Source organism: Chaetomium globosum, genomic scaffold (assembly GCF_000143365.1).
Source record: "Chaetomium globosum CBS 148.51 scaffold_5 genomic scaffold, whole genome shotgun sequence".
In the NCBI taxonomy this organism is placed as follows: Eukaryota; Fungi; Ascomycota; class Sordariomycetes; order Sordariales; family Chaetomiaceae; genus Chaetomium; species Chaetomium globosum.
The window spans coordinates 16,386-40,236 of NT_165980.1; the positions used below are offsets into that span (position 1 = coordinate 16,386).

Below are 23,851 nucleotides of genomic sequence, written 5' to 3' on the forward strand. Positions count from 1 at the left end.
GCCCGAAATCAGGTAATCGCACCCATTGATGCGCCTCCACCTACGGAAGCCGATAGGGAAGAAACGAACATAACCATTTGAGGATTAGCGCACTCGTTGCGTTAACGCCCGGTGCACTGTATCATACAATGCTTTACGGGCATTTCGCTTCCGGTTAATGCAAGTTTTCAGTAATAGAGAGCATTGCATTTAACCTCTACTTTAGCCACACAGCACAGCCATACCCACAAGCCATGCATTCTGGGAGAGGCCCTCGACGAATTTTTTTTTGACTCGCCTTTACATATGTAGGGAATACCAGGTATCGCGATAGCGTTAGAAGCACAGGGCAAATCCCTTCTTGTTGCACTGCAGGGAGCTCCTGATAGTGGGAAAACGTGAGGTAAAAGTGCCATAATTATGAACAAAGGAGAGGAGCTCTCAGGAGCGGACTAAATACAAAAGAAAACCCCTTTTCCTGCATGCCAACCTTTCAGGGTGAATGCCAAGCTCTTAAGAGCTTACCGAGAGATGCCTATCCTGCGACACTTCTCTCTGGAGGGACGTGCTACATTCGTGGTTCAATTAGATCATGTTCTTCTAACTACCTAGAAATGAGGGGGGCGCAGATTTTGCAGCCGGGGTTGTCGTCCCCGAGGTCTAGGACCACGTGACGACTGCCCCAGCGGTGGATCCCCCTCTGCCCTCCGTCACGTCGTGAACTAGACGGACAATAGTTAAGCATTAAGGGCCTGGACGCTCTGCGTTGTCGCGAATTTCACGGGAAGTTAAACTTTTGAAAAAGTCGAGCGGCACTGCCGAAGGACGGCGAAATGGCGGGGTCGGCGCAGGACCAGATCGTGGTCGAGGTGGCGGACCAACCATCCCCGCTGAAGCGACCGAGCCGCGCCCCGAAACCGAGTGCGAAAGTTCGCGAAGCAATGCAATCGATCGAAGACGCAACCACCGCGTCGAGAAGGACTACGAGCGATGCTACGCGGACCGCCGCTTCGAGAGGAACGCGCGCGCTAGGAGGCGGGAATGCGACCAACAGCGAAGTTGGGACCGGGAAGACAGCGCTACAAACACTCCTAGAGGTGCTCAATGCACAGCGAAACGAGATGCTCGATACAATCATTGAACTACGCGACGTGGTCAGCAAGCAGCAGAACACGATTCAAGAGTTGCACCATCAGCTCCAGGAATACCAACGTCAAATGGAATGCGCCCTAGCGAACACAAAGGCACAGCTATCAGAGGAGCTGAGGCAAGCTCGAGACCAGATCGACGTCCTTATACGCAACCCGGTATTCACGGCCTCGTCCCAGCCAAGCGCAAGAGCATCGTACGCCGAAGTTGCTCGCACCCCACCATCAAGCCAACCAAGCGGGGTGCGCACCCTCTCCTCGTCGAACACGACACCCTCATCCTTTACCGACACGCTGTTCTGCACCATCGACACATCCAGAGTGGAGGAAAACGAAAAGAACAAAGTCCAGGTGGCGGATGTCAGAAAAGCAATCGAGGCGGAGGTCCGGACACTGGAGAACATGGGAGATTGGCGCTGCGCTGCGGTTGTAAAGGAGGCCCGGAACCCGGATCGGGTCAAGGTGGTTTGTAGAGACGAAAACGAGACCAGGATTGTCAAGGATGCAGCACAAAAGATCACTGTCCCGGGCGTACGGGTGCTGAGGGATCAGCTCTACCCAGTGAGGATCGACAATGCCAACCGCACAGCGGTCCTCGACGCCGAGGGGAACGTTTTGCCAGGGGCGATGGAAGCCCTTGGTACAGAGAACGACGTCAACATTGCCAAGATCGCCTGGCTCAGCAGGAAGGATACAGGCAAGGCCTACGGCTCTATGGTCGTCTACGTGACGAAGGGCAGCGAAGCGAGGCGACTTCTAGACGGGCGTTACTTCCATCTGGCCGGAGAATCCGCTTACACGACCGTGTTCGCGCCCCGGGAAGGCCCAACCCAGTGCTACAGATGCCAGGAAATCGGCCATAAGGCCTTCGCCTGCAAAAAGCCGCAAAGATGCGGAAGGTGTGAGGAACAGGGTCACCACCACAAGACGTGTCAGTCCGTGGTCCTGAAGTGCGTGCTATGCAGAGGACCACACGAGTCATTTAGCAAGAACTGTCGGGTACGCTGGTTGAACAATGGGGCCCAAGACGCTTAAGATCCTTCAGCTCAACGTCCGCAAACGAAGAGAAGTGCAGCAGAGTCTGCTAAACGACGAGGGACTCAAGGACTTCGCAGTGCTGGCCATCTCCGAACCATATGCCAGGCTGATCGAAGGCTCGGTGACGACGGTCCCAATGAGTCATCACAACTGGACGAAGCTGATACCAACGACAAGACGAGAAGCCACGTGGCCAATTCGGAGCATGCTATGGGTACGAAGCGATATAGAGGTCGAGCAGATTCCAGTGCCGTCGGCAGACCTCACCGCAGCACGCATCCGGCTCCCAGACCGGGCAGTGCTGATGGTGTCAGTGTATGTGGAGGGTGGTAGTGACGAAGCACTGGAAGATGCAATGAGGGAGATTGACCTAATGATTAAGAGGTTTCGAAACGGAACAGGGACGAGAACGGATATCATACTGGCGGGCGATTTCAACCGCCACGGCCAGCTTTGGGGAGGGGACGATGTCTCACCACGGAGACAAGGCGAGGGAGACCGCATCATCAACCTCATGGACGAACACTCCCTCTGCAGCCTCCTCCCAAGAGGCACGAAGACGTGGCAGTCAGGCGACATTGAGAGCACAATCGACCTGGTACTGGCCTCTGCAGAACTAGCAGACCAACTACTCAGATGCACGATTCACCCCTGCGACCATGGCTCAGACCACAGAGCAATCGAGACAGCCTTTGACACCACGGTGGAGGACCGTCCCAGTGAGACGAGGTTCCTCTTCAAGAACGCGCCCTGGGCGGAAATTAGGACTAGGGTGGCAGCAAACCTCGAACGCATCCCCTGGGACGGCAATGTCCAGCAGCAGACGGACAGGCTCATGGCAGCGGCAACCGAGGCGGTCTACGGCCTGACACCTAAAGCCAAACCCTCACCATACGCCAAGCGGTGGTGGACAACGGACCTGACACGGCTTCGCCAGACATACACGTTTTGGAGAAACCAGGCGAGATCTCGACGTAGGATTGGGCAAACAGCACCAGAGCTCGAACAACGAGCCAGGATGACAGCCAAAGAGTACCACGACGCCATCCGCAGACCGCATTGAATGTAACTTTCGAGGCGCGTCTTTCCCCTCCAGAGAAATTCGAAGACACGAACTCCCACGTACACTCTGTGCTGGTTGAAAGGTAAAGTGACATACTGAGAGCCTTGGACCGGCCTATCCGGCTTAAAACCTGGGTTGAAGGCCATGTCAATTTCCACGGTTGTGGCTCAACGTATGCAGACATCGCCCGACGGACCCCTCTGGTCAGCATTCCCACCCCGCCCACCTCCACCAGTCGGCCGGCGACACCGGAACCGGCGTTCTGCACGGTGGACATATCAAGGGTTCGGAGGATCACGCCAGTGAAACCACCGCAAGCTCATTGAGCATGAGATGCGTGTGCCTGGCGACCAACCCAGCTGGCGCTGTGTTGCCGTCACAAGAGATAGAGGAAGCACCAACCGTCTTAGGGTCATCTGTAGGAACGAAGGGGAATTGAAGAAGATCAATGACATCGTCGAAGCAAAGAAAACGGGGGGTGCGAGAGTCCTTCAAGATCAGCTGTACCCGATCAAAGTCGACAATGTCAACCGTACGGCTGTCCTCGACCGCGAGAGCAAGGGCCAGGAAAACGATGTGCAGATTGCCAAGATAGTTTGGCTGGGCCGAAAGGACACTGCAAAAGCGTATGGATCCATGGTAGTGTATCTCACGAAACTCGGCGACGCCAAGAGGCTCCTCAATGGAGGCTTCTTCTACGCCGGAGGAGAATCAGGATATACGGGGACGTTCGAACGTCGGATGCGGCCGGACCAGTGTTACAACTGCCAGCAGATCGGCCAAAGCGTTCCAGTGCAGAAACCGTCAAGTGTGCGCCAACAAGTGTGGCAAGGACGGTCACCACCATCGCAGCTGCAGCGGGCGACCACAGGAAACTACAAAAGAACCCTGTCAACGTATACCCGAGGCTGTAGCTCTATCCACCCACAGCGTAGGAGGCTTTGTCTCGGGGAGGGCGGGATGATTTTGCAAAGTTTCCGATAGCAGGTGGTGCTCGGGGCAAACCATCCGAATCAGGCAATCTTCCGTGCCTCATTACGGGCGAGGTGGCCGAGGGCAAGGCGGTGGACTTTATGCTGGCGCCCAACCTATGCTCGGATGTAAAGCAAGGCCCTGGAGCAACGAGGGCCAGCACCGCCGAATGGCCCGACGTAGAGCGGGTCAACCTTCAGCAAAACATCGGTCGTTGTCGGCGGCGGCGGCGTTGCGACACTGACGACGAGGAGGACTGTTCTCCTGTCGTGGGAAGCGACGCCGAGCAAGGCAAGGATGAGGATGCCGTTCAGCCGCCCCGAGCGAAGCGCCGCAGGGTAAACACTTCGGCCTCTACAACCCGCAGAACAGCGCCCATGCGGCAGGCACGTCTGCGTTGCACCAACTCCTCTTCACTACAGGCTCAACGATTACCACCAACCCAAGGTCCAAAACGCCGCCAAAGTCAGCGGAACATTTCCAAGCCGCAACCTGCAAGGGGTTCCGCTTTGGAAGAGGAGATACTCGGGACCGCTTGCGCAAGCTTCGAGGAATGGCCACTTGAAGCGGTCCTCAAGCGCGTTTGGGTGGACGGGGTAGCGACGTTTCAGGTGGAGTTCACATGGAATCCTTGTACAAATCATGGACAAAATGACGGTGCACCGGAAAGATCGCGACGTAGGTCACCAGTAGGGAGGATTTCCTCGACGGCGCGCTCTCTCCCTTCAAGAGTTGCCTCCACGACTGAGGAGACTCGAGTCGACGAGTATTTTAAGGTCGAGGACATTCGGGACTGGCGACAGGGAGAAGAGGGGCAGGAGTATCTCGTCAAGTGGGCAGGGTATGGGAACAAACACAATACTTGGGAACCCGCTGCGCATTTCGAGGAATGTCCCGAGGTGCTGGAGGAGTTCCACCAGAGGGCGGGATTGTGACCACTAGAAGCTGGATGATGGCGGCCTGGAACTGCTCGTGATGGGAAATGGTTGGCGATGTCGGCGAGGAAAAGTGGGAGTAGAGGGATTTTGTGGCAACAGTAAGCTGATTGACGTGGAAAGGTGGAGAGGGAGACATGGGAGCCAAGCGTTCGCAGCCACCGGCATGGAAGGGGCATGAGGCAGAAGGGGTTCAAACAGCTTAACTGGTTCAGGAAGTTGACTCTGCTGATAGTGGGTATGCATCCATAACCAGCTTGCGCGAGGGGTGCCATCAGGCCACCCCCGCCTTCAACGCAGACTAGCCTGTCGAGCAACCAAGGCCACAATGTTGTGGACCGCGGCGCGGCGCCCACCAGGGCTCTGGAGATCGAACCACTCCGTCGCCCACAGTTCCAAGATATCGTCCATCTCTTCTTCGCTCTCGTCCATGGTGGTCAGGGCCGCGATGTATGAGTCGGAGATCTTGAATTGCAAGAAGCGCATGTATCGCCGCACGGCTGCAATGACAAAGACACTGGTAGGAAGAGACACGGTCAGTCATGCATATCCCGAAGACGCAAATAGTTTCTTAGTTGGGGGATGGGGGGGGTCGCACTTCTCGTCAATGGGGACAGCGCCCTCCGTCTGCTTCCTCTCGAGGCGGAACGCAAGAGCTTCGCATGTCATTTGACCGAGGAGCTGGTCCGTAAACGCCGGTCGCCCATCCTTGATGACGGCGAACCGTTTCTTGGCTTCGAGGAGGGCTGGGCGGTGCCCGGTAAGGTTGTACCTGCCATTGCGAAGCCGATGCAGGACCAGCTCCCCATCCGCTGTGGCTCCGATCGCCACGTCATAGGCGGTTTTGCCGACAAACCGGCGCGATCCGTCTGAGACCTCGACCAAGTTCGTGGGCTTATAGTGCTGCGTCTCGTGTTGGGGCGGGCAAGACTGGAGAAGGTGGCGGAGGAATGCAGACGCAATCCGGACAGTAGCGTGCTCCGGAACGTCGGCCGCGGCGCGATCTTGGCTAACATAGCCGGGGTCGGAGCCCTGGGACGCCTGCAGAGAGCCGCCCTCGCGCGACGGGCTGGAGGAGCCGACCCGCATTGTCGTGCTGTTGCGGTAGACTGGATTCACTACTTGTGTCCGAACTCGCTTGTGTGGCTGGGAGGAATCGGACCCTGGGCTGTACGGGCGTTTGTCGCCTTCGTCGGCGTCCTCGTTCAAGTCACCGCCCTCGATATCGAGACCTTCAACGTCACCGAACTGGGCAAGGGCGGCCCAAAAGGACGCGAGACTTGCGCCGTACTGGTGGACAAGCTCTGTCTCGGTCAGTGTGTCGTCGAGGTTGGCCTCGCTGGGCCCCTCCAAGAGACCTCGGATGAGTGGTTGGCTGCAGGCGACTTCGGCTTCACCAAAATGCTCCCGCAGATCGGGCAGGACGTGGCCTGGCTCACTCTCAGACCGGACGGTGGCGCTGCGAACCACGAGACGGGCGGCGCGGAGCTGGTCAGTCGACCAGCTGCTGGCCGCAGGCAAGGTTGCCACCCTGTTGATGTGTTCTGACGGCGGCACTGGCCACCGTGACAAGACAGAACGGTCGGTGACGGTGTCGAAGTAGGGCATCTTGGGGTAGGGTGGGTAAAATGAAGACGCTCGCGTAATGAACTGAGGCCAAGGATTGTTGCCCCGGCCGGTCCAGAGTTTTGAGAAGAAAGACTCTTTATGCCCGTGAGTTTCAGCATGAACATTATTTAGACAGCGCGGTCGGTCAGAGTTGAGCAAGATGCCGCACCACTGGCCAAGCAGCGCAGGTCGGGTAGGAGTTGTTCTATCCAATCGAGTTGCGGGGCAGCCACGCAGGCGCTTGCTGGGCGGGGAATTGCCAGCTTCCTGAGGTTGTTCAGAGGGAATGGGTGGGCTGTTCATGAAACAGGAACGTTCCACCCAATGCAGTTACGAGGCTATGCCGTGGGCGCCTACCTGAACGAGGAACTGCCGCTTCATCACGGGGCTGTCCCTGAGCTTGTTCCAGAGCTTATCGTCAAGGTTATCTGTATCACAATTCTCACCTTTGGGAACTTTTACAAGAACAAGATCAATCTCGACGGCCTTCTGAGCCTTGCCGTTGCCAGCGCTCGAGTAGGTTGGTTGGGGCAGCACGACGGTCCAAAGGACGTACCAAGAAGCGCCCTCTTTTGATGGGGATAAAGTACAGCTATGTTCTCTTGAGAGTTGGCGTACGCTCATCCGAAGCAACGTCCCTTTTCCGCTTCTTTCCCGCCTTAACCGAGGACTCACCATGATTCCTGATATGCGCCTTTCCGTAGCCATTCAGCCTCAGTGCCTGGCAGACCCGCTGCGACAAGGTCTGGAAAGGCTCGGCTGGAATGTGCCAGTGGTCTATGTCGAGGCTCGAGCCAACCGCGGGTTCCTGACTTGGGAAATCCAACTTGTCAAGAAAGGAAGCTTGCACATGGGCTACGTAGAGATTTATTGGCTTTGGCCGTCCCTGCCCAGTGAGCAGAATGCGAACCTGGAAGACAACCCCAAGGTTGGTCAGTGGCTTTGACTCGAAAAAGTGAAGGGAAGAAACCCACGGTGAAGCTGGAGTCGGGAGGCAGTGGTTGTGCTACATGCCGGGCGGTCTTTTTGCGCGAGGGCGATGACAAGAGCAACCAAGAATGGATCTTTTTGAGGATCCTTGGGGGTATGGAGCTTTACTAGGGTGTGAGAACGGCGTAATCCTTCCCAATCCGTGTGGCAAAGGTTCCCCGGTGGCCTGAAGTGGAGCTTTCTCTCCAGCATGGTTTCGTTAAAGTCGAGGCACGCCAAGGTGAAGGTTTCGGGGGCGGGCCGCCCCATTGAAACTGACACATAGCAGATCCTAACACAGGCACGCGAGCGTCGATCGAAGTGAAAACTAACGGGCTGGCTAAGTCATCAAAGCGGGGTCAGTACACGGAGGTTGGTTGGGAAGAGTGCGAGAGCGGTTGACGTTGGGCGGACATACTCCATCTGAAGCAAGATGTGACGAGCGTCAAGCGGCGCGAGGAGTTGCGCGACGGTGTCAGCCAATCTTTCTGGGTCCAATTGGCCATTTAGTCGTTTGGCGAGAAGGCCCGCGAGGCGATCTGATTTGGACGACGCGGCCCCGGTGTTCTCCTCGGCGGCAGCGCTATGGGCCTCGTCATGGTGCGAATGGATGCGACAGCCGAGGAGGGCCGGCTGCTGGTCAGTCCAGCGCAGCGGATGAACCAGCAATCGTTCTCGGGGATGGAGCGCGAGGAGTCGGTTGATTGACAGCGGTGGTGGGAGTAGCGGTGGGGGTGGTGGGGTGGGCGTGCTCGAGCCATTTTGGCGGTCGTCGCCTTGGTGTTCGCCGGAAATGGCCATCTTGCAACACGAGTCGCAGGGTAGATAGATGGTAGGCACTGGGGTGCGGGCGCATCGGGTCCGGTTTACTTCTTGTTGAGAAGCCGGAGGCTCGATGAGGAAGCGGGGCAGACGTTTGTGGCAACGGGTCAAAATACACACGCGCCTGTCACCAGTTCACGTGACGCACGCGAGTGCTCGAATCTCTGCCAAGCGTTCCGCGCTCAGATCACGATAACGTTGACGAACTCAAGGCACCCGGCAACCTCAAGTTTGCAGACTTTGGCATCGCGAGCGAGACAGACAACCTCAAGACCATTTGCGGCACGAGCGCCCCAAGAAGCGGGCACGCCGTAGTACGCCTCGACGAACGGCTGGGCCTTCCGCGCAGGGCTCGATACCTTCAGGATCTGCTGCACCTCTGCCGGCCTCCGCTGAAGAATTCTGGTCCTGGAGTGACGACATAGGGGAGTATGTAGGGTGCTTGCGAGCCGTAAAGTAATCGCTCGCTCAGAGTGAGCCGTTGAAAGTCAGCTTAGTTCATTTAAGCTACTTATAGTTGCAAACGTTTCTATATTTGAACAGCTTAGTAGACGAGCCGTCAACCAACCGCTCGTATATAAAACGTTTCCCAAAGACACAGCCGCTCTCTGCGTTAAGCCATTATCGTACCACTAATTGTAAACTAACCATCAATGTCCAACTCATTGGTATCAAGCTGTATATGGGTGTGAGCCGCGTTTTTTGATAAGTGGCTTGTGACAATTGAGCCAGCAGTTACCGACTTATGAGCCATGAGCCGTTTAGTTCCATGAGCCGCTTGTCTCCATGAGCGGCTCCGAGCTCTGAGCCGACAGTGATCGGTTTGAGTCGTGAGCCGCTCTTGCTATAAGCGGTTGCGATAAGGTAAGCCGGTGGGGGACGGCCTTAGCGTCTATCCATGACGGGGATCGGCGTGGCGGCAACTCCTTCCTACTTTCGGTGCGTCGAATTGACTGTTGTGTGGTAAGTGATGCCCCCCTCTCCGAGCCAGCGATATCCCACTCAACCCCACTATACCGACCAATTTCCTCTCCCACTCTCTTGCGGTCTCGCCCACTTCAACATCCCTCCAGTCGTGGTCGTAGTCACTGCGTGGACACCAACGGGTATCAAAACCTGCCCATCGAGAGACGGATCGCATCTCACATCGCCGTGCCGAGCTTGGCGACAGTCACGATGCCCCGCGCACTCCAATACCGAACCAAACTGGCGATCATTCGGCGCCGTTTACAGAGGCGGGTCGACAAGCGACAGCGAGAGAGGTCTGAATCGCCCAACCAACCCGGTAACGATACCCCATCCCAGCGACCGCGTCACGCAGACCCGGTAGAGGTAGACGACGATGCTGCGTTCGCCGATATTCCCTCCGGTTCCGGAGATTTCGACCAAGGTAGCGACTTCGGCGACGATTGGGAACCGCAGGCTGTAACCGTAAGTTTACTCAGTACCTTTCGCCCTGATGACACAGAACTTACTGACACACTTTTCCCAGGACTTTGACGAGAACGAACTTGCCCATGCGCTAGTTGATGCTGCAATCGAAGAAGACCACGTCGTTTATCCCGACCCCGACCCCGACACTGGCGAATACCAGGTTGCCGACGATGCGCCACTGCAGTCGGAGTTACGGGCATTGGCCGAGTACCAATACATTGCTGATACCGTCGAGGATCAGGACGACGAGGTCGATGCCACAGATGCCGAGGATGTTGCCGACGAGATCGCCGTTGCTACGCCTTGGCAGGCGTATCACCAGTATGGCGAGGATATGACGGATCCTTTCGCGGCGTCGGAGTCGATCAAGCAACCCCGCAAGATCCATGGACTGTCTGACTTCGCCCTTGGCTGGGGCCTCTACTGCATCGTGAATGGCGTGTCACGAAAGCAGTATGCCACACAGCTAGAGCTCTTCAAATTGCTCGGTCGTGACGCCGACAAAGTTAACCGGCTACCCGACAGTCTCGATACGCTCAAGCGTCACGTCCGCGAATCGTTGCCGCACATCGATATGAGAACCGTCAAGGACCTGCCACTCAACCCCAAGAAGCTCTCCTCGTCACGCCAGGTGACCGCCATGACGACGGGTGAGAACCCTACACAGGACCTCTTCTTCCTAAACCCTGTAGATTTCCTCAGCCGTATCGAAGGTTCGCAACTGGCCAAGGGCATGCACTATGGTCTAGCCGACCTCGTCGATAGCCCTATCGAAGCCTGGCATTCCATGCAGTGGGCTGGTTCAGTGCGTACCACTAGCGGCGTCTTTGTCTGGTACCCGCCGCTTCCAGCCAGCCCAAAGGACCCGATCTTCCCCGGCGACATCGTCGACTTCGAGTGCACATTCCGCGACTGCAGGCACTGTCACAGTGCAGATGACACGTCAAAGCCTCACGTCGGCCAAGTTATGGCAGTATACCGCGACCGTCGCGACAGCACTCGAGACCTCGGTTTGATAGCCGCATCAAACAACAACGTCGACCAGGCTCAGCAGGGTGACGTTGTACTCGTTATCGCGCGGGTACTCCGTGGCCATGTTATCAAGAATATCGTTGCGAACCAGGCGATCGAGATTAAGACCAACCCAACACGCGACAACGTTACAGACAACGAATGGGTATTGAGCTATAGCCCGATGGAGCTCGTTCCATCGGCCAAGATTCGCGGTCGTCGCACCGATATCGGTTTCGATTATGCATTTGGTAGCCAGGTGGAGTTCGACGACGATCCACGCGAGCGCATCGGCATGCCACTCATCCGCCGCATCTTCATGAAGGAACAGTGTGCTTTTATGCCACCATGCTTGGTCCCACCTGTCCCCGGCGCTTGAGGTTATACAGTTCGGTCGAGAGGTGCTCATCAACAAGTTCGCTATTGGCCCTGAACAGGGTCAAGTTCGGTCCCTCCCATGCTTGGACTTCAATGACGGCTTCGGCTTGTACCGCACGATGACGAAGTCGATTATGGGTTGTTATCTGCAGATTGCAGCGATGCCGAGAAGCGAGCATACACGGCAGATCAACGTCCTGCCGGTTACCCTAGGTCCGCACGGCGCCAACTTCGACGATGTGATGAAGGCCCTCGCCCCACTCAAGGCCCTCGACCAGGGCATCACCGTTGCCATCAATGGTGTGGAGACCCTGTTGTGTGCCCCGATCATCGCCTTCACTGGCGATATGCCGCAGCAACAGGATAACTCGGGTTGTCTCAGTGTGGCGGCTAACCTGGGCTGCCGTAACTGTAGGATCCCTGTCGAGAAGCGCGATAAACTGGACTTCAACATACTCGACCAGACACGGGCCCATGTCGAGATGCTCCGACTACGTCGTGCAATGGACGACCTGCCTCAGAAGTACCGCAAGCAGGCATTTTCGACGAAGCACGGTATATCGCTTGACCGTCCTGCAGTTCAACAGGTTGCGCCAGCACTAGATCTCATCAGCGGTCGTCCCGGCGACGCAGCACATTCCGAGTTCAACGGTATCACGAAGATGACTCACCAGATCCTGATTGATGCTGCGTTGAAGCCTGATGCCGTCGTCGCATACTCGAAGATCCTCCGCCAGATGCCTTTCCCCCCTGGTTGGGCCCGAATCCAGTCCCCATATAACGTACTCAACTACAGTCTGCAGGAGCATGCGCGATGGTCGGTTCTGATGACCATCATCTCGCTATTGTGGTTGACGGAGGCAGATCTGAAGCGCCCTTTCGTTCAGGCAGTACGGGGTGTTTTCTCGCAAACCGAGCTCACCCGCGGGCAAGCCACCAACACTGATGTGGCTATAGCATCCAAGGTCGAGCACAAGAGCGCTGTCGAGATACTGACACTGGTGCTAGCGGCAATCGTCAAGACCAACGAGATCCTATCAGCACCTGAACTCGATGCGAACGACCGCGACCCTGCGACTATCATGGACACGATCCGAATTAGCCGCCGTATGTTCCAATTGATATGCGAGGCTGCGTCGCGCTCTACTAACCTTGCTACTGGCGCTGCCGCTGCTGCCGCTGCCCGGCGTCGTGGCTCACTTGCATCATCCCGCGCCGGATCCGTTGCCCCCTCCGCGCCTCGTCCCGCAGCTGGCAACACTATCGAGCCGGTCATCGAAGAGGACGAGGAAGCTGTCGACGATGATATCAACATCGGCCAGCTTACCGTCGCCCAGAAGGCCAGCAAATATCGACAGTGGGCGCAGCGTCCGAACGTACATGTTGGCCTGCACTATGTCGACGTGTTCCGTCAATATGGCTTGGTGTCGTTGATGATGGTTCTCCCTGGCGAGTTGAAACACAAGTAAGTGATAGTGCCCCCTGAAAAGTCTAATAGTGGGCCACAGGTCGATGAAGTACCTCCTTTCCGACCGACCCTTGCTCGAGTCTCCGACACCCACCCCCCGCACGCCAAGGAGAAGTACCATGGGAAGGAGTACCTCCCATACTCTCGTCGCGACAGGGCTGATACGTGACCAGGCTCTGGAAGAATATCGTGCTCACGATGAACCATCGTAACCCCGAGAAGGACTGCCTTGCGTACGAGAATATGCTGCAGACGGTTCGACTGACACTACTCGACGGCTTTCGCTATGACGACCCCGATATCACCACCGACATCAAGAATCTGGCATCGGCAGCCCCTTCTCTGTTCTCATCATTGCTACCGCGCGAAGGTCTCCAGAACGATGACGACGATTCTTCGATTTGGGACATCATTGTTGGTGACGACCTGCATCCCAATGCAAGTGTATTGGTCTTGGTGAAGGCTCGTGTATACCAGGACATGGGCTTTCCCGTTCGTGAGGGCGCATTGGTGCCAACCTTCCTTTGGATGCTTCGCGATGCATACCGGGTGGACTATGACAAGAACATTATTGTGACGACGAACTGGCATATCAGGTGGTGGAAGAAGGTTTCGTTTGGAGACGGACCCATCAGCACCAAACCCAAAGGTGTCCAGCGCTTGGTCTATCAGCGGGGCCAATTCGTGAAGTACCGCGACGGCAACGTCGGCAGACTTGAGCATATCATGACGCACGAAGCAGTGCATGGTGAGTCAGAACCTTCTGATCGACTCGTCATCATCCCATATGGAGCGGGGTATCCGACAAGCGTCCCGCCACCACTCTATCGATCAGCAAACTGCGCTTGACGAGACAACGGACCAACCACGCCCAGAGCGCTAACAAATATTCCTGTCAGGTTCTGGCCAGTTCTTTGTGTTCTTAGTCATCACGCCACTCGCCGACACCGGCAGCACCGAGCCCCTGACCGGACTTCCGATCTTGAAGATGGCCGCGTCTGGTGCCAACATTGCCATGGCGGCTTCGCTCGAGGACTGTCGACACCGACTTATCGGCCTGCCTGCTCTACGCCGCGATCGCCTTTATATGGTACCTTTCACGACTGGTCCGGGTCGCCGCCTGCTTACAGGCATCGGGAACACTGAGCTGGAGGCGGATACCGAGCTACTCTGGGTTAACTGGCGCGTGCAGTTCACTTGATGCGCAATGGACGGATGGATCGCGAGGAACGACAGGGCATGTAAAAGAGCACCTCATTTGAGTGTGCTGGCTCCCCGGGATATGCGACGTGTCGCGCGCGTCGCATGTCCTGGCGTGCCAGCAGAATTGACCAGTTGAGCCCTGCATAAGCGTGTATTTGAGTGGGTCAGAGTGGATCCGGCGGGCGTGGAGGGGCGCGATGCGAGCGAACCGGGTCGGCAACACCGCGAACCGCACACATTGAATAAGCGGCTAAACGTCGGAGCGGCTCACAACAACAAACGGCTCACAGTTTACAAGCCGTTGTGATAACGGCTCAGTTAACATTTAAACGACTCAGCAAAACTAGCGGCTCAATCGCAACAAGCGGTTGATTTACATGAACGACTCAATGGTGTTTCAGCGGCTTATTTAAGTAAACCAGTCACATAAAACGAGCGGGGTGATATTAGCTTATGATATTCAGCAGTTTAGACTAAGGAGCCGTCAACCAACGGTAAGTCAACGGTTCATGGAGGCCAGCATGCGACGGTAAGGGAGTGCCAGGTGTGGTACCATGTGAACGAGGGCGGGAATTGCCACCTGGTGTGATTGGGAGTAGTATTGGCATCATAGGTCTTTTTGTATCTATTGACTAGGGTGGGCTTCCCGGTGTAGCTTAAACTGTTCCTTTTCTCGATGGCGTCTTTGTAAATGCCCTGGCGGCTGTCTACATTGGGCTCCTGTTGGCTTCACCAGAACTCGTGAGCGGCTGAAATGATTCATTGGTACCAGTCCATGTGATGTCATGACACAGCACAACCACAAGAATAATGCCTTGCAAAGCACTATACACACGGAGAGACAACCAACTACAATGGAGATAAAGCGTCGTTGAAGTCAGCGCTTCCCCAGGCCGCGATCTTCGGTGGCGTCCGCTTTACGAGGAGACAAGAGCTGTGTGGATCCGCAGACGCGACAAGGCGCACACAGCAGGTGTTGCGGGGGAAAGCGGGGCTCCCACTAGGTGCGCGGGTCCGGCCCCCACTAGACGCACACATGGGCTCCCACTAGGCGCAGTAGTGTGCGTCTAGTTAGACGCACACTACTGTGCGCTTACGTAAACCCAAAACAGGCTTAACTAGATATATAATCCACGAAATGTATCTAACGCGGCATTGCCCCTCGCCAGAGTCAACACCAAAGTCAACACCAAAGTCAACACCAAAGTCCCAAGGCAAGAGGTAAGCGGTGCAGCGAGAAAAGAGGGAAGGAGTAGGGGGCTTGTACGAGTTAAAAGCAAAACGATTTGATCCGGATGTAGTTAGCGTGCTAAGGCCCTGTAGGCCCAGTGCCTCCGGGCGAAATACATCCATCCATCCATCCACCCATTTCCTTGCCACCACAGACAAGATACCGCCCACCCTGCCGCCATGGCCACCTTCCCAGACGACTGCCTCCCTCCAGTAAAGCGGTGATACACCTCAAAACCACACACACCACCAACGCTGGTCACGTGCCACGCTCGTTGTGATGTCAATGCAGCATGAGAGAGGAGATGGCTCAGGAAACAACTTTCGATGCCACGGATCCTACGATCGTGTTGTCGGTACGCCTTCGCGTGTGGCCCTCTGGCCAGTGGGTCGCGGTCACCGTGACCGCGGAAAGGAGTCACTTCTGCAAGTGTTGAAAGAAAAGAGTGAGAATTGTCTGCCCCCTTAACCCTTGAGAGGGCGGGAGCTGTCTCTCCTAAATACATGAGAAGTGCCAAGGTGGAAAAACGGAAAATAGATAACCCTACCACTCTGGCCACTGCAAGGCGTATACCCCAGTTCACCAGAGGGCATTTTCGAGACCCGTAAAGCCTTATTCGAATCCATCAATGCATACGCAAAGCCTCGAGGCTATGCTTTTACAACCCAGAGGTCAATACGCGGGCCTGGTGGCTTCTGGAGAGTCTTCTTTGCATGCGATCGAAGTCGCCGACTCCCTTCGTCGCCAGAGCGAGATCGCCAGAGGAAGACGACTACCCGTATGACGAATTGCCCCTTTTCGGTCCTCGCAAGAGAGTCTAGTGAAGGCTGGACTCTAAAACACCGTCAAGATCGTCGCTTTGCAACCCATAACCACGGACCAAGCTTACATCCAACTGCACTGTCACAGGACCACGGTAGGTCTGGGAAGATAACTACGTTGCTCTATGAGGAAGGGAAGAAACTATGGAGATGCAGAGCCTGAAGATGGGTATATCGGTCAGGCACGTGACTAGACACGTGACCTGTGGACCAACGGTTCAGTGCCGTGACAGTAGTCAAGGATTCCAGCGTGCTTCGCTTTCTCCTCATAGGCTTCGCTCCACTCATCCCAATCGCTAGGCTTGTTGAACTTGGTGTATTCGTGGTCGGAACCTGTGGGCATAATGGCGGTTGGAAAGGTCGAAATGGTGAAAATGGTAGGATCTGATTGGTCGAAAATCTCGAATAAAAGGGTCTGATGTCGTATCCGATGAACTTTTTGGTGTAACGCAACGGCTTATGATCGTTGTGCGGAATCTGACTGTTCGATGGGCAAAGTGTTAGCATTAAGCCACCCTGAGAGATCAGTTGCTGGTATCCACCAGAAGATTCCATGTGGCGAATCCAACACCTCCGGGCCCAACCAGCGACGAAGTTCCTCTTATCGTACTTTGCGTGCAAACCATATCTTGTGATTCGCCGCTCGGCTGGGAATGGTGATCGGCTCGCTGCCTTCCAATGTTGGTCGACTCTTAGAGGGTTTGGATCTCCATACCCACATTATTCTGTGGGCATTAAAAAAGAAAGAGGAGCTTACAAGGAGGCGAAGCCGCGGCTGTGGAGCCTGTCAGCTGTCTAGCCCTGCCGATGAATAACGCTGACGAGCTGCAGCGTATTTCCCATTTAGGCAATACTACGTACCTGCGAGACCCTGCGATCCCCGACGACGCGGATTATAAAAGTCGGAGACAACTAGCAAGAGAGATACCATTGTGGTTTCATCTTTACCAGACCACAGCATAACTTTACTCGAGGGATAGTTAAACAAAATGCCTTCTACAAAGTCCTTGCTCCTCGCTCTCGGCATTTCCGCCGTGCAGGCTGTCCCCAAGCCCCAGGGCGGCGAGGGCATTCAATGGGGGAAGTGTAACATTGAGACCAAAGGTCTGCCCGTCGAGTGCGCCACACTTCCCGTGCCGCTCGACTACTCCAACGACTCTTGCGGCGACACCCTCGACCTCGCCCTGATCCGATACCCGGCGCAGAATGGGCCTTCTCAGGGGACCATCATACTTAACTTTGGAGGCCCCGGCCAAGATGGATTAAACAATATGATCAGTTACGCACCAATACAAGGACCGTAAGTAAACTCTTATGCATCATTCCTGATCCCTCCCGCGCTAACAAAAGCTGGGTGACTAGAGCTACTGGTGGCCAATTCGACCTTGTTAGCTGGGATCCCCGCGGGACTGGCAAGACACTTCGGTTTGCCTGTTTCGATCCCGAAGAGATCGGCCTAACATTGGCGTATGAGCTTCCCGACGAGTCGCCCGAGGTCCGCCAGAGGGTATGGGACGAGGCCGGTTACATCGCAGGAAACTGCAGCGAGCGGCTCGGTGACACAGGCGACCTCGTAGGGATGGCGTTCACCGTAAGAGATATGTTCCAGATAGTCGACGCTCTCAACGAAGATGGAAAACTGCGATACTGGGGTGAGTGCGAATTTGGCTATGAGATAAGAGCGAGGGGGACTAACTAGTTACTAGGTATTTCCGGCGGCACTACGCTCGGTGCTACGGCCGCTGCTATGTTCCCCAATAGGATTGACAAAGTCGTTCTCGACGGCGTTATGAACGCACACGAATATTACCATAGCGTAGGGTACGAGAATCTCCAGCTTGCATTGATCCTACTTGTCCTAATACGTCGAATAGAGAGACGAACATCGTTATATCGGCGGATGATACCTTCCTAGGTTTCATCCGCGCCTGCTTCGATAATCCCAAGAAGTGTCCCCTCACTGCCGTCGCAGACTCTGCCGACACGGCCCTCGACGCTATCGTCAATACCTTTGAGAAGCTCAAGACAGAGCCGCTCCTCATCCCTGTAGAGAACGCCGATCCTATCCCCATCTCCTACTCCATCGCCAACTCCTTTACCCTCAGCACTCTTTACCGCCCCAACTCCTACCAGCTCCTCGCTGCCATTCTCACGGCCGTCATCCAGGAAGACACCGACGCGCTAGTAGAAGCTTTCTCAGGCGAGGGCGGTCCCAGAGCCGTCCCACAGGAGGCCCAAGCCGTTATGGGCATTCGCTGTGGGGACAAGATACCTCGCGAGGATGAGCTCTCGGATCTGAACGAGGTGGATAAAAAGTTCCGCGATACTAGCAAGTACTTCCCTGGTTTTGGGGTTGGCTACTACGTTTATGCCTGCGCGCAGTGGGGCTTCGTAGCCAAGGAGCGCTACGATGGTGATTTCCGCGTCCGCACATCGTCCCCGCTCTTGTTTATTGGGAATACCTACGACCCGGTTACGCCGCTCGCGTCAGCACAGAACATGAGTGTGGGCTTCGAAGGGTCCGTATTGCTACAGCAGGATGGATTCGGGCACACCTCCATCGCCCAGACATCCAACTGTACGAACGAGGCTATCGCGAAGTATTTCGCTGATGGGACACTACCGAAGGAGGGTACTATCTGCGCGACGAACGACCCGCTCTTTGCGAACGACGAGGAGATTTAGGCCTAACAATAAGGCCTTTGTCGCGTCCAGAGGGACCAGAATTCAGGAGTGTGCTGTAAAGTAAGGTGGCAGGTGTAGAAGAGTTTCTAAATAAGCAGTGGACACAAAGGAGAGTAGAGTTCAATATATAGTTAGTGGGTATAACGTAAATTTATTATTATTATTCATACTCCGCTATGCCCTAGGGCGTGCCGGACCCTCAGCTATTTAGTGTACTGGAAAACCGTGCCCTCCTGGGCCGGGTGAAAAACCCATACCAACAGTCAAGGAACGATGCGTTCTGGTGAGTCTGCGTATACAAAGAGAGGAGGCCTCCTGGCCTCCGGACGGGGGCGTTTCAGGCCGCCGCTTCCAGCTCGAGCCTCCTGGCTAAGTTGTACATCGGCAGCTTCCCCGAGTCCATCAGCCAGTCGAGACTCTCCTCGCGAGCCGTGCAGTCGTGGGATTGATGCCGTGTAGAACAGAGTAAAAGTCCCGTCGTGTCCGAATTCCAGTTCTCTCGCATCTTCGAGTCAACGGTGGGGCCAAACACCACACTACCAGGTGTTCGGCAGTCTCTCGTCCCTCGCCACACTCGCAGGCAGGAGTCAGAACCTCCGGGACTCCCCGTGTAAACAAGAAGTCCCGTAAGCCTATTGCTCCCGTCCGGATTTGAATCAGCAGTGAGCTCTTCGCCTTGCTGAGACCGTCGTGCCTCCTTAGGGTTTCGTTCCGGAATAGCGTCTCCTGCTGATGGTCAAAGTCGTCCGCCGGCCTGGTGATTGCCCTGCCGTCCCGTTCCTTTAACCACCTCGCTTTCCAAGCCTCTTCTGCTACCCTGTTCGTATCAACGGTTCCCTTCGTCCAGCGCATGACCGTGCCCGCGGCTCTCTCCACCGCCGTAGGCCCTTGAGGTCCCAAGGTTCGCGGTCGGCCCCTGTTGCCCCTCCTCGAGCAAAGTCTCTGCTGTATCTTGCGGCAGGCGGTGAGGACAACGCTCGCCGCCGTCTTCTTGTCGCCTCGGCCGTCGTCCAGATCGGGTCGTTGGAGTCGGTTTTCGAAATCTGCAAGCCGTTTGTTTAGGTACAAGTCTAATGGTGGTACCTATGTCTCTGTCTCGAGGTTACGGATGGGGGTAGACTTAAAGGCTCCCGCCACAATCCGCAAGCTCTTGTTCTGGGCCTTCCCGAGGGAATGTAAATTTATTAGAATAACTACTTTATTTAAGGCACCGCAGCAGGTAATATCGCAGGTTCATAATGTAAACCTAACTGCTGAGGGTCTTGGGTACGAATAATATTTTACAGTATGTTGTAATTAGAATCTAGTTATTATGTATCTTCCTGAATGCCGAGTGAACACTGCCTAAGCTAGCAACCATAACACATCTGAGATCTTCCGCATTTTACAACTTCATTCGAAGGTATGAGCTAACATAGAGTACTTATTCAGAATACAAAACGGGTAGCAGGCCGTTGAAAATAAGGATTTCTGCCTATTTAGCGGAGTTATCAGTCTCGATAGAGGCCTCTCAATGGCTCAGGTAGTGCAACGACGCATTGTCTTCTACCCCCGGTATAGAATCATACTAGGAAGAGCGGCTCGGCGCACGCGGTCCTGGTGGTCGCTAGTGTCTGTAATGGCCCCCCTTGGAGCCATGGGAACTCCGAGATGGGAAGTGTTGTACTGCTATAGCGGCGGCCCATCCCTATAGGGGATAAGAACAGAGTTCACTCCCCCCTTAGACTATTGCTCTTGCGGGTCGATACGCCCCTTGTAATCAGTATCGCTAGTATTGCTAGGTCAATGTTGGTCATCCTATCCACCGCATGTTTGAGGCTGTACTAGTTATTCTCCTATATCTTTGAGATTTCGCAAGACACGATCACGTCCACTGTAGGCATACACGATGCCACGAGCGAGCCAAGTCCGGGGCTTTCCGAGTCTGCGGAGCAGTCGAGGAAGAGGGAAACATCAGTAAAGTAGTTAAAGACAATGCCACCACGTTCTCGTAGGGAAGATCCGGAAGATAGGTTACAGCTGGGACAGTAAATATCACCTTCGTGTTTCGCTCAGCCGCGTGATCCAAGAGCCGCAGTGCTAAGTCGACAGGTGGCTCGTTGACCACCAAGCTCCCCGCCATCGTAGCAAGCATGATTTGGCTACATCTCGCCTCGGCGGTTAACGAGGCGAGGAGTCGTTCTTGTGTGTCCAAGTTTAGTCCATGTAGCGCGCTGGCCCAACGGACCAGGTGTTCTTGTTGGACAACGACACGAGATGCGTTGGCGCGTGAGAATCCCAAGACTTAAATGTCGGCCTGAGGGTCCAGTCCAACAACACCGTACATGTCTTCTATAATGGGCCGCAAAGTGGATGCTGCGACATCGGTCAGAACGTGACCGGCGTCGACATGGAGACAGTGCTCGGGCGGTGCCTCGTAGAAAGCATAGCCACTAGTCTGGCTGGATCGAGCTAGAATGAGTGGACATTCGGAGGGACATCTGGCCTGCACGATGGATCGTTTGGAGGCATTGTATCGGGTATTTGCTGGTTCCATCGGCTGTAGTCGTGGGATTACGATACGGCCCCCTTCCTCGAATATCTCCTGCTCCATTGTGTAGAGAACTCCGCGAACAGAAGCTTCTTCCTGTGTGAATCGCAGACGGAGAAGTGTTTCTGCCACCAACCTTGCGTCTGGCTTCTGGGAAAAGTCAAGGTCGAGAAAGTGGATGCGGGTGCCGGGGGTTTCTATGGCTATCGACCGGCCAAGTCCCAGAGTCATGTTCATATATGGCTCGTCAGCACGAGAGCCCTGTGCCACCCATAGAATTGTCCGTTGATAGTCGACCATGTTCTGTATGGCTCGTAAGGATTCATCCGTGACATCAGAGAAGATGGGTCGGTCCAGTCCGGTCAGATTCAGTATCATGGCCGTGGCAGAGATGCTAGCATCAGTGAGTTCCTCCAAGGCTAAGAAGCGAGTGATCTGGAACTCAAAGTGCCGTTTCAGATCCATGATTGTGTCAATCAACAACACCGTCGTTAAGCTTTGCCCACCGATGATCACCAGGTCCCCATTGTCGGCCGAGACAGCGTTGGACTCGTGGGCGTGCATAAGCGGTTGCTGAATGACGCTTACGCGCCGGTCAACGGCCTGGGACGCGATGACGGATGCGGGCCGGGGCAGAATGTCGACTTCAGGTGTTATGGTGTCGATACCTGAAAACCCGGCTCCCAAGAGAAGCTGGTGCCATTTGGTCGAGGTCACACACGGAGAGTAGTGCCGGCCGTCATCTTGGCCAAGCCACCAACCCGACAAGCCACTCATGGTAAAGCCAGTGCGGACAACGTCTTTGCTGATGAGTTCTATAAGAAGGAGATAGCCACCGGGCTTGAGTAGCCGACGGGTCTCTTGTAGAGTCTTGTCGAGATTCTTGGTTGCGTGCAAGACCATCGAGCCGATGATGAGATCGTACGAGTGTTCTTGGTAACCTTGGTCGACTACGTCCTTCTCAATATCGAGGGTTTTGAACACCATCTTGTTGGTTACCTGAGGGAACAGCTCCTGTGCCTTCTCCATTAACGCGGCGGAAATGTCGGTAAATGTATACGAGGAAAACGCGCTTCCAATCATCTCCGCCATGATGGCCTTTGTTGCGCCACCAGTCCCAGCCCCAATCTCGAGGATATCCATGTGCGGGTAACGATGCACGATCTGTGCCACAGTGCGTGACAGAAACCCGGTGTATTCGCTAAAGGCCCAATGCTTCGACGTAGTATCGGTTCAGGAGATTATCCCGAAACATGTGCTCCTAAATTTGAGTTTGTTCCCGAACGACGGACTCGAGGTTCTCGCCGACTGTACACATGATCTTGATGTCAATGTTGGCAGGGTATTTGCCCACTATGGCCGAGATCTGATCCCAGGTATCACCAAGCCACTCCTTGCTGGTATATCGCTGCCGCCCCTCAGCCGTCTGGCGGAGCACGTGTTCGAACCAGTTAAACATGGCCTCGTGATGCCATTTCAAGCCGCGGCGCTGACTTGGTGGCGCATCGTGAACCAGTTTTTTCATGTAGTACAGGGAGAGCCGTTCCAGGTTTGTAACAAGCTCATAATCGGCCAGGGTAGCACGGCTGTTTGTTACTAGCACAGCATCGGGCATGCTCACCCCCCAGATATGCTCCATGAATAATGTTCTGTCCGCATCACTAGCCCGCTCAGTCAGAGGCGTCACCCGGAGGCCTTGTATTTGGATGAGGGGTGTTTTCCCGTCACGACCATAAACGTCAATATAACTTCCAATAACGTTCGTAGTCAGTGGGTTGTTTGTCAAGAAGGACTCAAGAGGAAGTTGGACCCCTTGGACTAAATCTTGTCTTCAGAGAGACGCATTGATCGAAAGACTGCCTAACCCTGTAGGTAGGTGTAGCTGGTCGAGGCTCTTGTCAACGGGATGGCAGTAGGTGAGGAAGCTTGCCTGTAAAGCCGCATCCAGCAGGGCCGGGTGCAGAAAAACCGCATCAGCAGCCGATGTATGACCGGGAACACCCACGTGCGCCGAACCGTAGTTGATCTTTCGCTTCAGGCATGACAGGCCGCGAAAATCGTCATAATATTTGTAGCCGAGCTCCTTCAGCGCGGAATAAAAATCCTCCTCCCGTACCTCGGCGACATCAGATGGTTCGGGAGTTCGCTGCGGCACTAGGCGATGGAGCGTATCCGCAGCCTGACCAGCGTCACTCTTGTACAACGCGACTGATAAGTGACCGGTTGCTAAGCGGGAGAGCAGATCAGCCTCAACACCGATGGTAGCGTGGAACGTGAAATCCGCTGTGATCTGGTGCGTCCCAGCGTTGCTCAAAGATCAGAATCTGATCTGATCATCAGATTGTAGATCAGATCTATCAATCCAGAGCAGTCCAGTCGATTCAGATCGGCCATTTCTTCAGATCAGTCGGATCAGATGAGGCACCTTACAAATCTGATAATCTGATTGTTATCTTTACCTTAGGTACTTTTGGCCCTTGGTCAAGGCGCCGAATCCCTTCATTTTGAGTGTTAATGGTGGAGAGGTGGATGAATAAGTCGGGTATTACTTTTCCG

At 55.2% G+C, this 23,851-nt stretch overlaps 5 protein-coding genes across 5 annotated transcripts; 3 read left to right on the top strand and 2 right to left on the bottom strand.

The window, feature by feature from the left end:
- Nucleotides 1–812: 812 nt before the first annotated feature.
- On the top strand, nt 813–5,135 carry CHGG_06824 (uncharacterized protein; the record flags this gene model as incomplete). The annotated part of the gene is made up of 4 exons (XM_001224479.1): nt 813–2,069; nt 2,155–3,139; nt 3,614–4,159; nt 4,216–5,135. The coding sequence occupies 4 exons, from the start codon at nt 813–815 to the stop codon at nt 5,133–5,135; spliced, it is 3,708 nt and encodes a 1,235-aa protein (XP_001224480.1).
- A 540-nt stretch (nt 5,136–5,675) lies between these two features.
- CHGG_06825 (uncharacterized protein) lies at nt 5,676–8,513 on the bottom strand (the record flags this gene model as incomplete). The annotated part of the gene is made up of 5 exons (XM_001224480.1): nt 5,676–6,838; nt 7,190–7,312; nt 7,362–7,598; nt 7,718–8,004; nt 8,131–8,513. 5 exons carry the CDS (start codon nt 8,511–8,513, stop codon nt 5,676–5,678), a joined length of 2,193 nt encoding a protein of 730 aa, XP_001224481.1.
- Nucleotides 8,514–9,432: 919 nt separating this feature from the next.
- On the top strand, nt 9,433–14,026 carry CHGG_06826 (uncharacterized protein; the record flags this gene model as incomplete). Its single annotated transcript, XM_001224481.1, has 6 exons — nt 9,433–9,497; nt 9,608–9,965; nt 10,027–11,238; nt 11,369–12,822; nt 12,999–13,573; nt 13,725–14,026. The coding sequence occupies 6 exons, from the start codon at nt 9,433–9,435 to the stop codon at nt 14,024–14,026; spliced, it is 3,966 nt and encodes a 1,321-aa protein (XP_001224482.1).
- A 3,043-nt stretch (nt 14,027–17,069) lies between these two features.
- On the top strand, nt 17,070–18,765 carry CHGG_06827 (uncharacterized protein; the record flags this gene model as incomplete). Its single annotated transcript, XM_001224482.1, has 4 exons — nt 17,070–17,380; nt 17,473–17,732; nt 17,787–17,901; nt 17,955–18,765. 4 exons carry the CDS (start codon nt 17,070–17,072, stop codon nt 18,763–18,765), a joined length of 1,497 nt encoding a protein of 498 aa, XP_001224483.1.
- Nucleotides 18,766–21,049: 2,284 nt separating this feature from the next.
- Nucleotides 21,050–23,798, bottom strand: CHGG_06828 (uncharacterized protein; the record flags this gene model as incomplete). Its single annotated transcript, XM_001224483.1, has 4 exons — nt 21,050–22,459; nt 22,584–23,043; nt 23,161–23,604; nt 23,755–23,798. The coding sequence occupies 4 exons, from the start codon at nt 23,796–23,798 to the stop codon at nt 21,050–21,052; spliced, it is 2,358 nt and encodes a 785-aa protein (XP_001224484.1).
- Nucleotides 23,799–23,851: the final 53 nt, after the last annotated feature.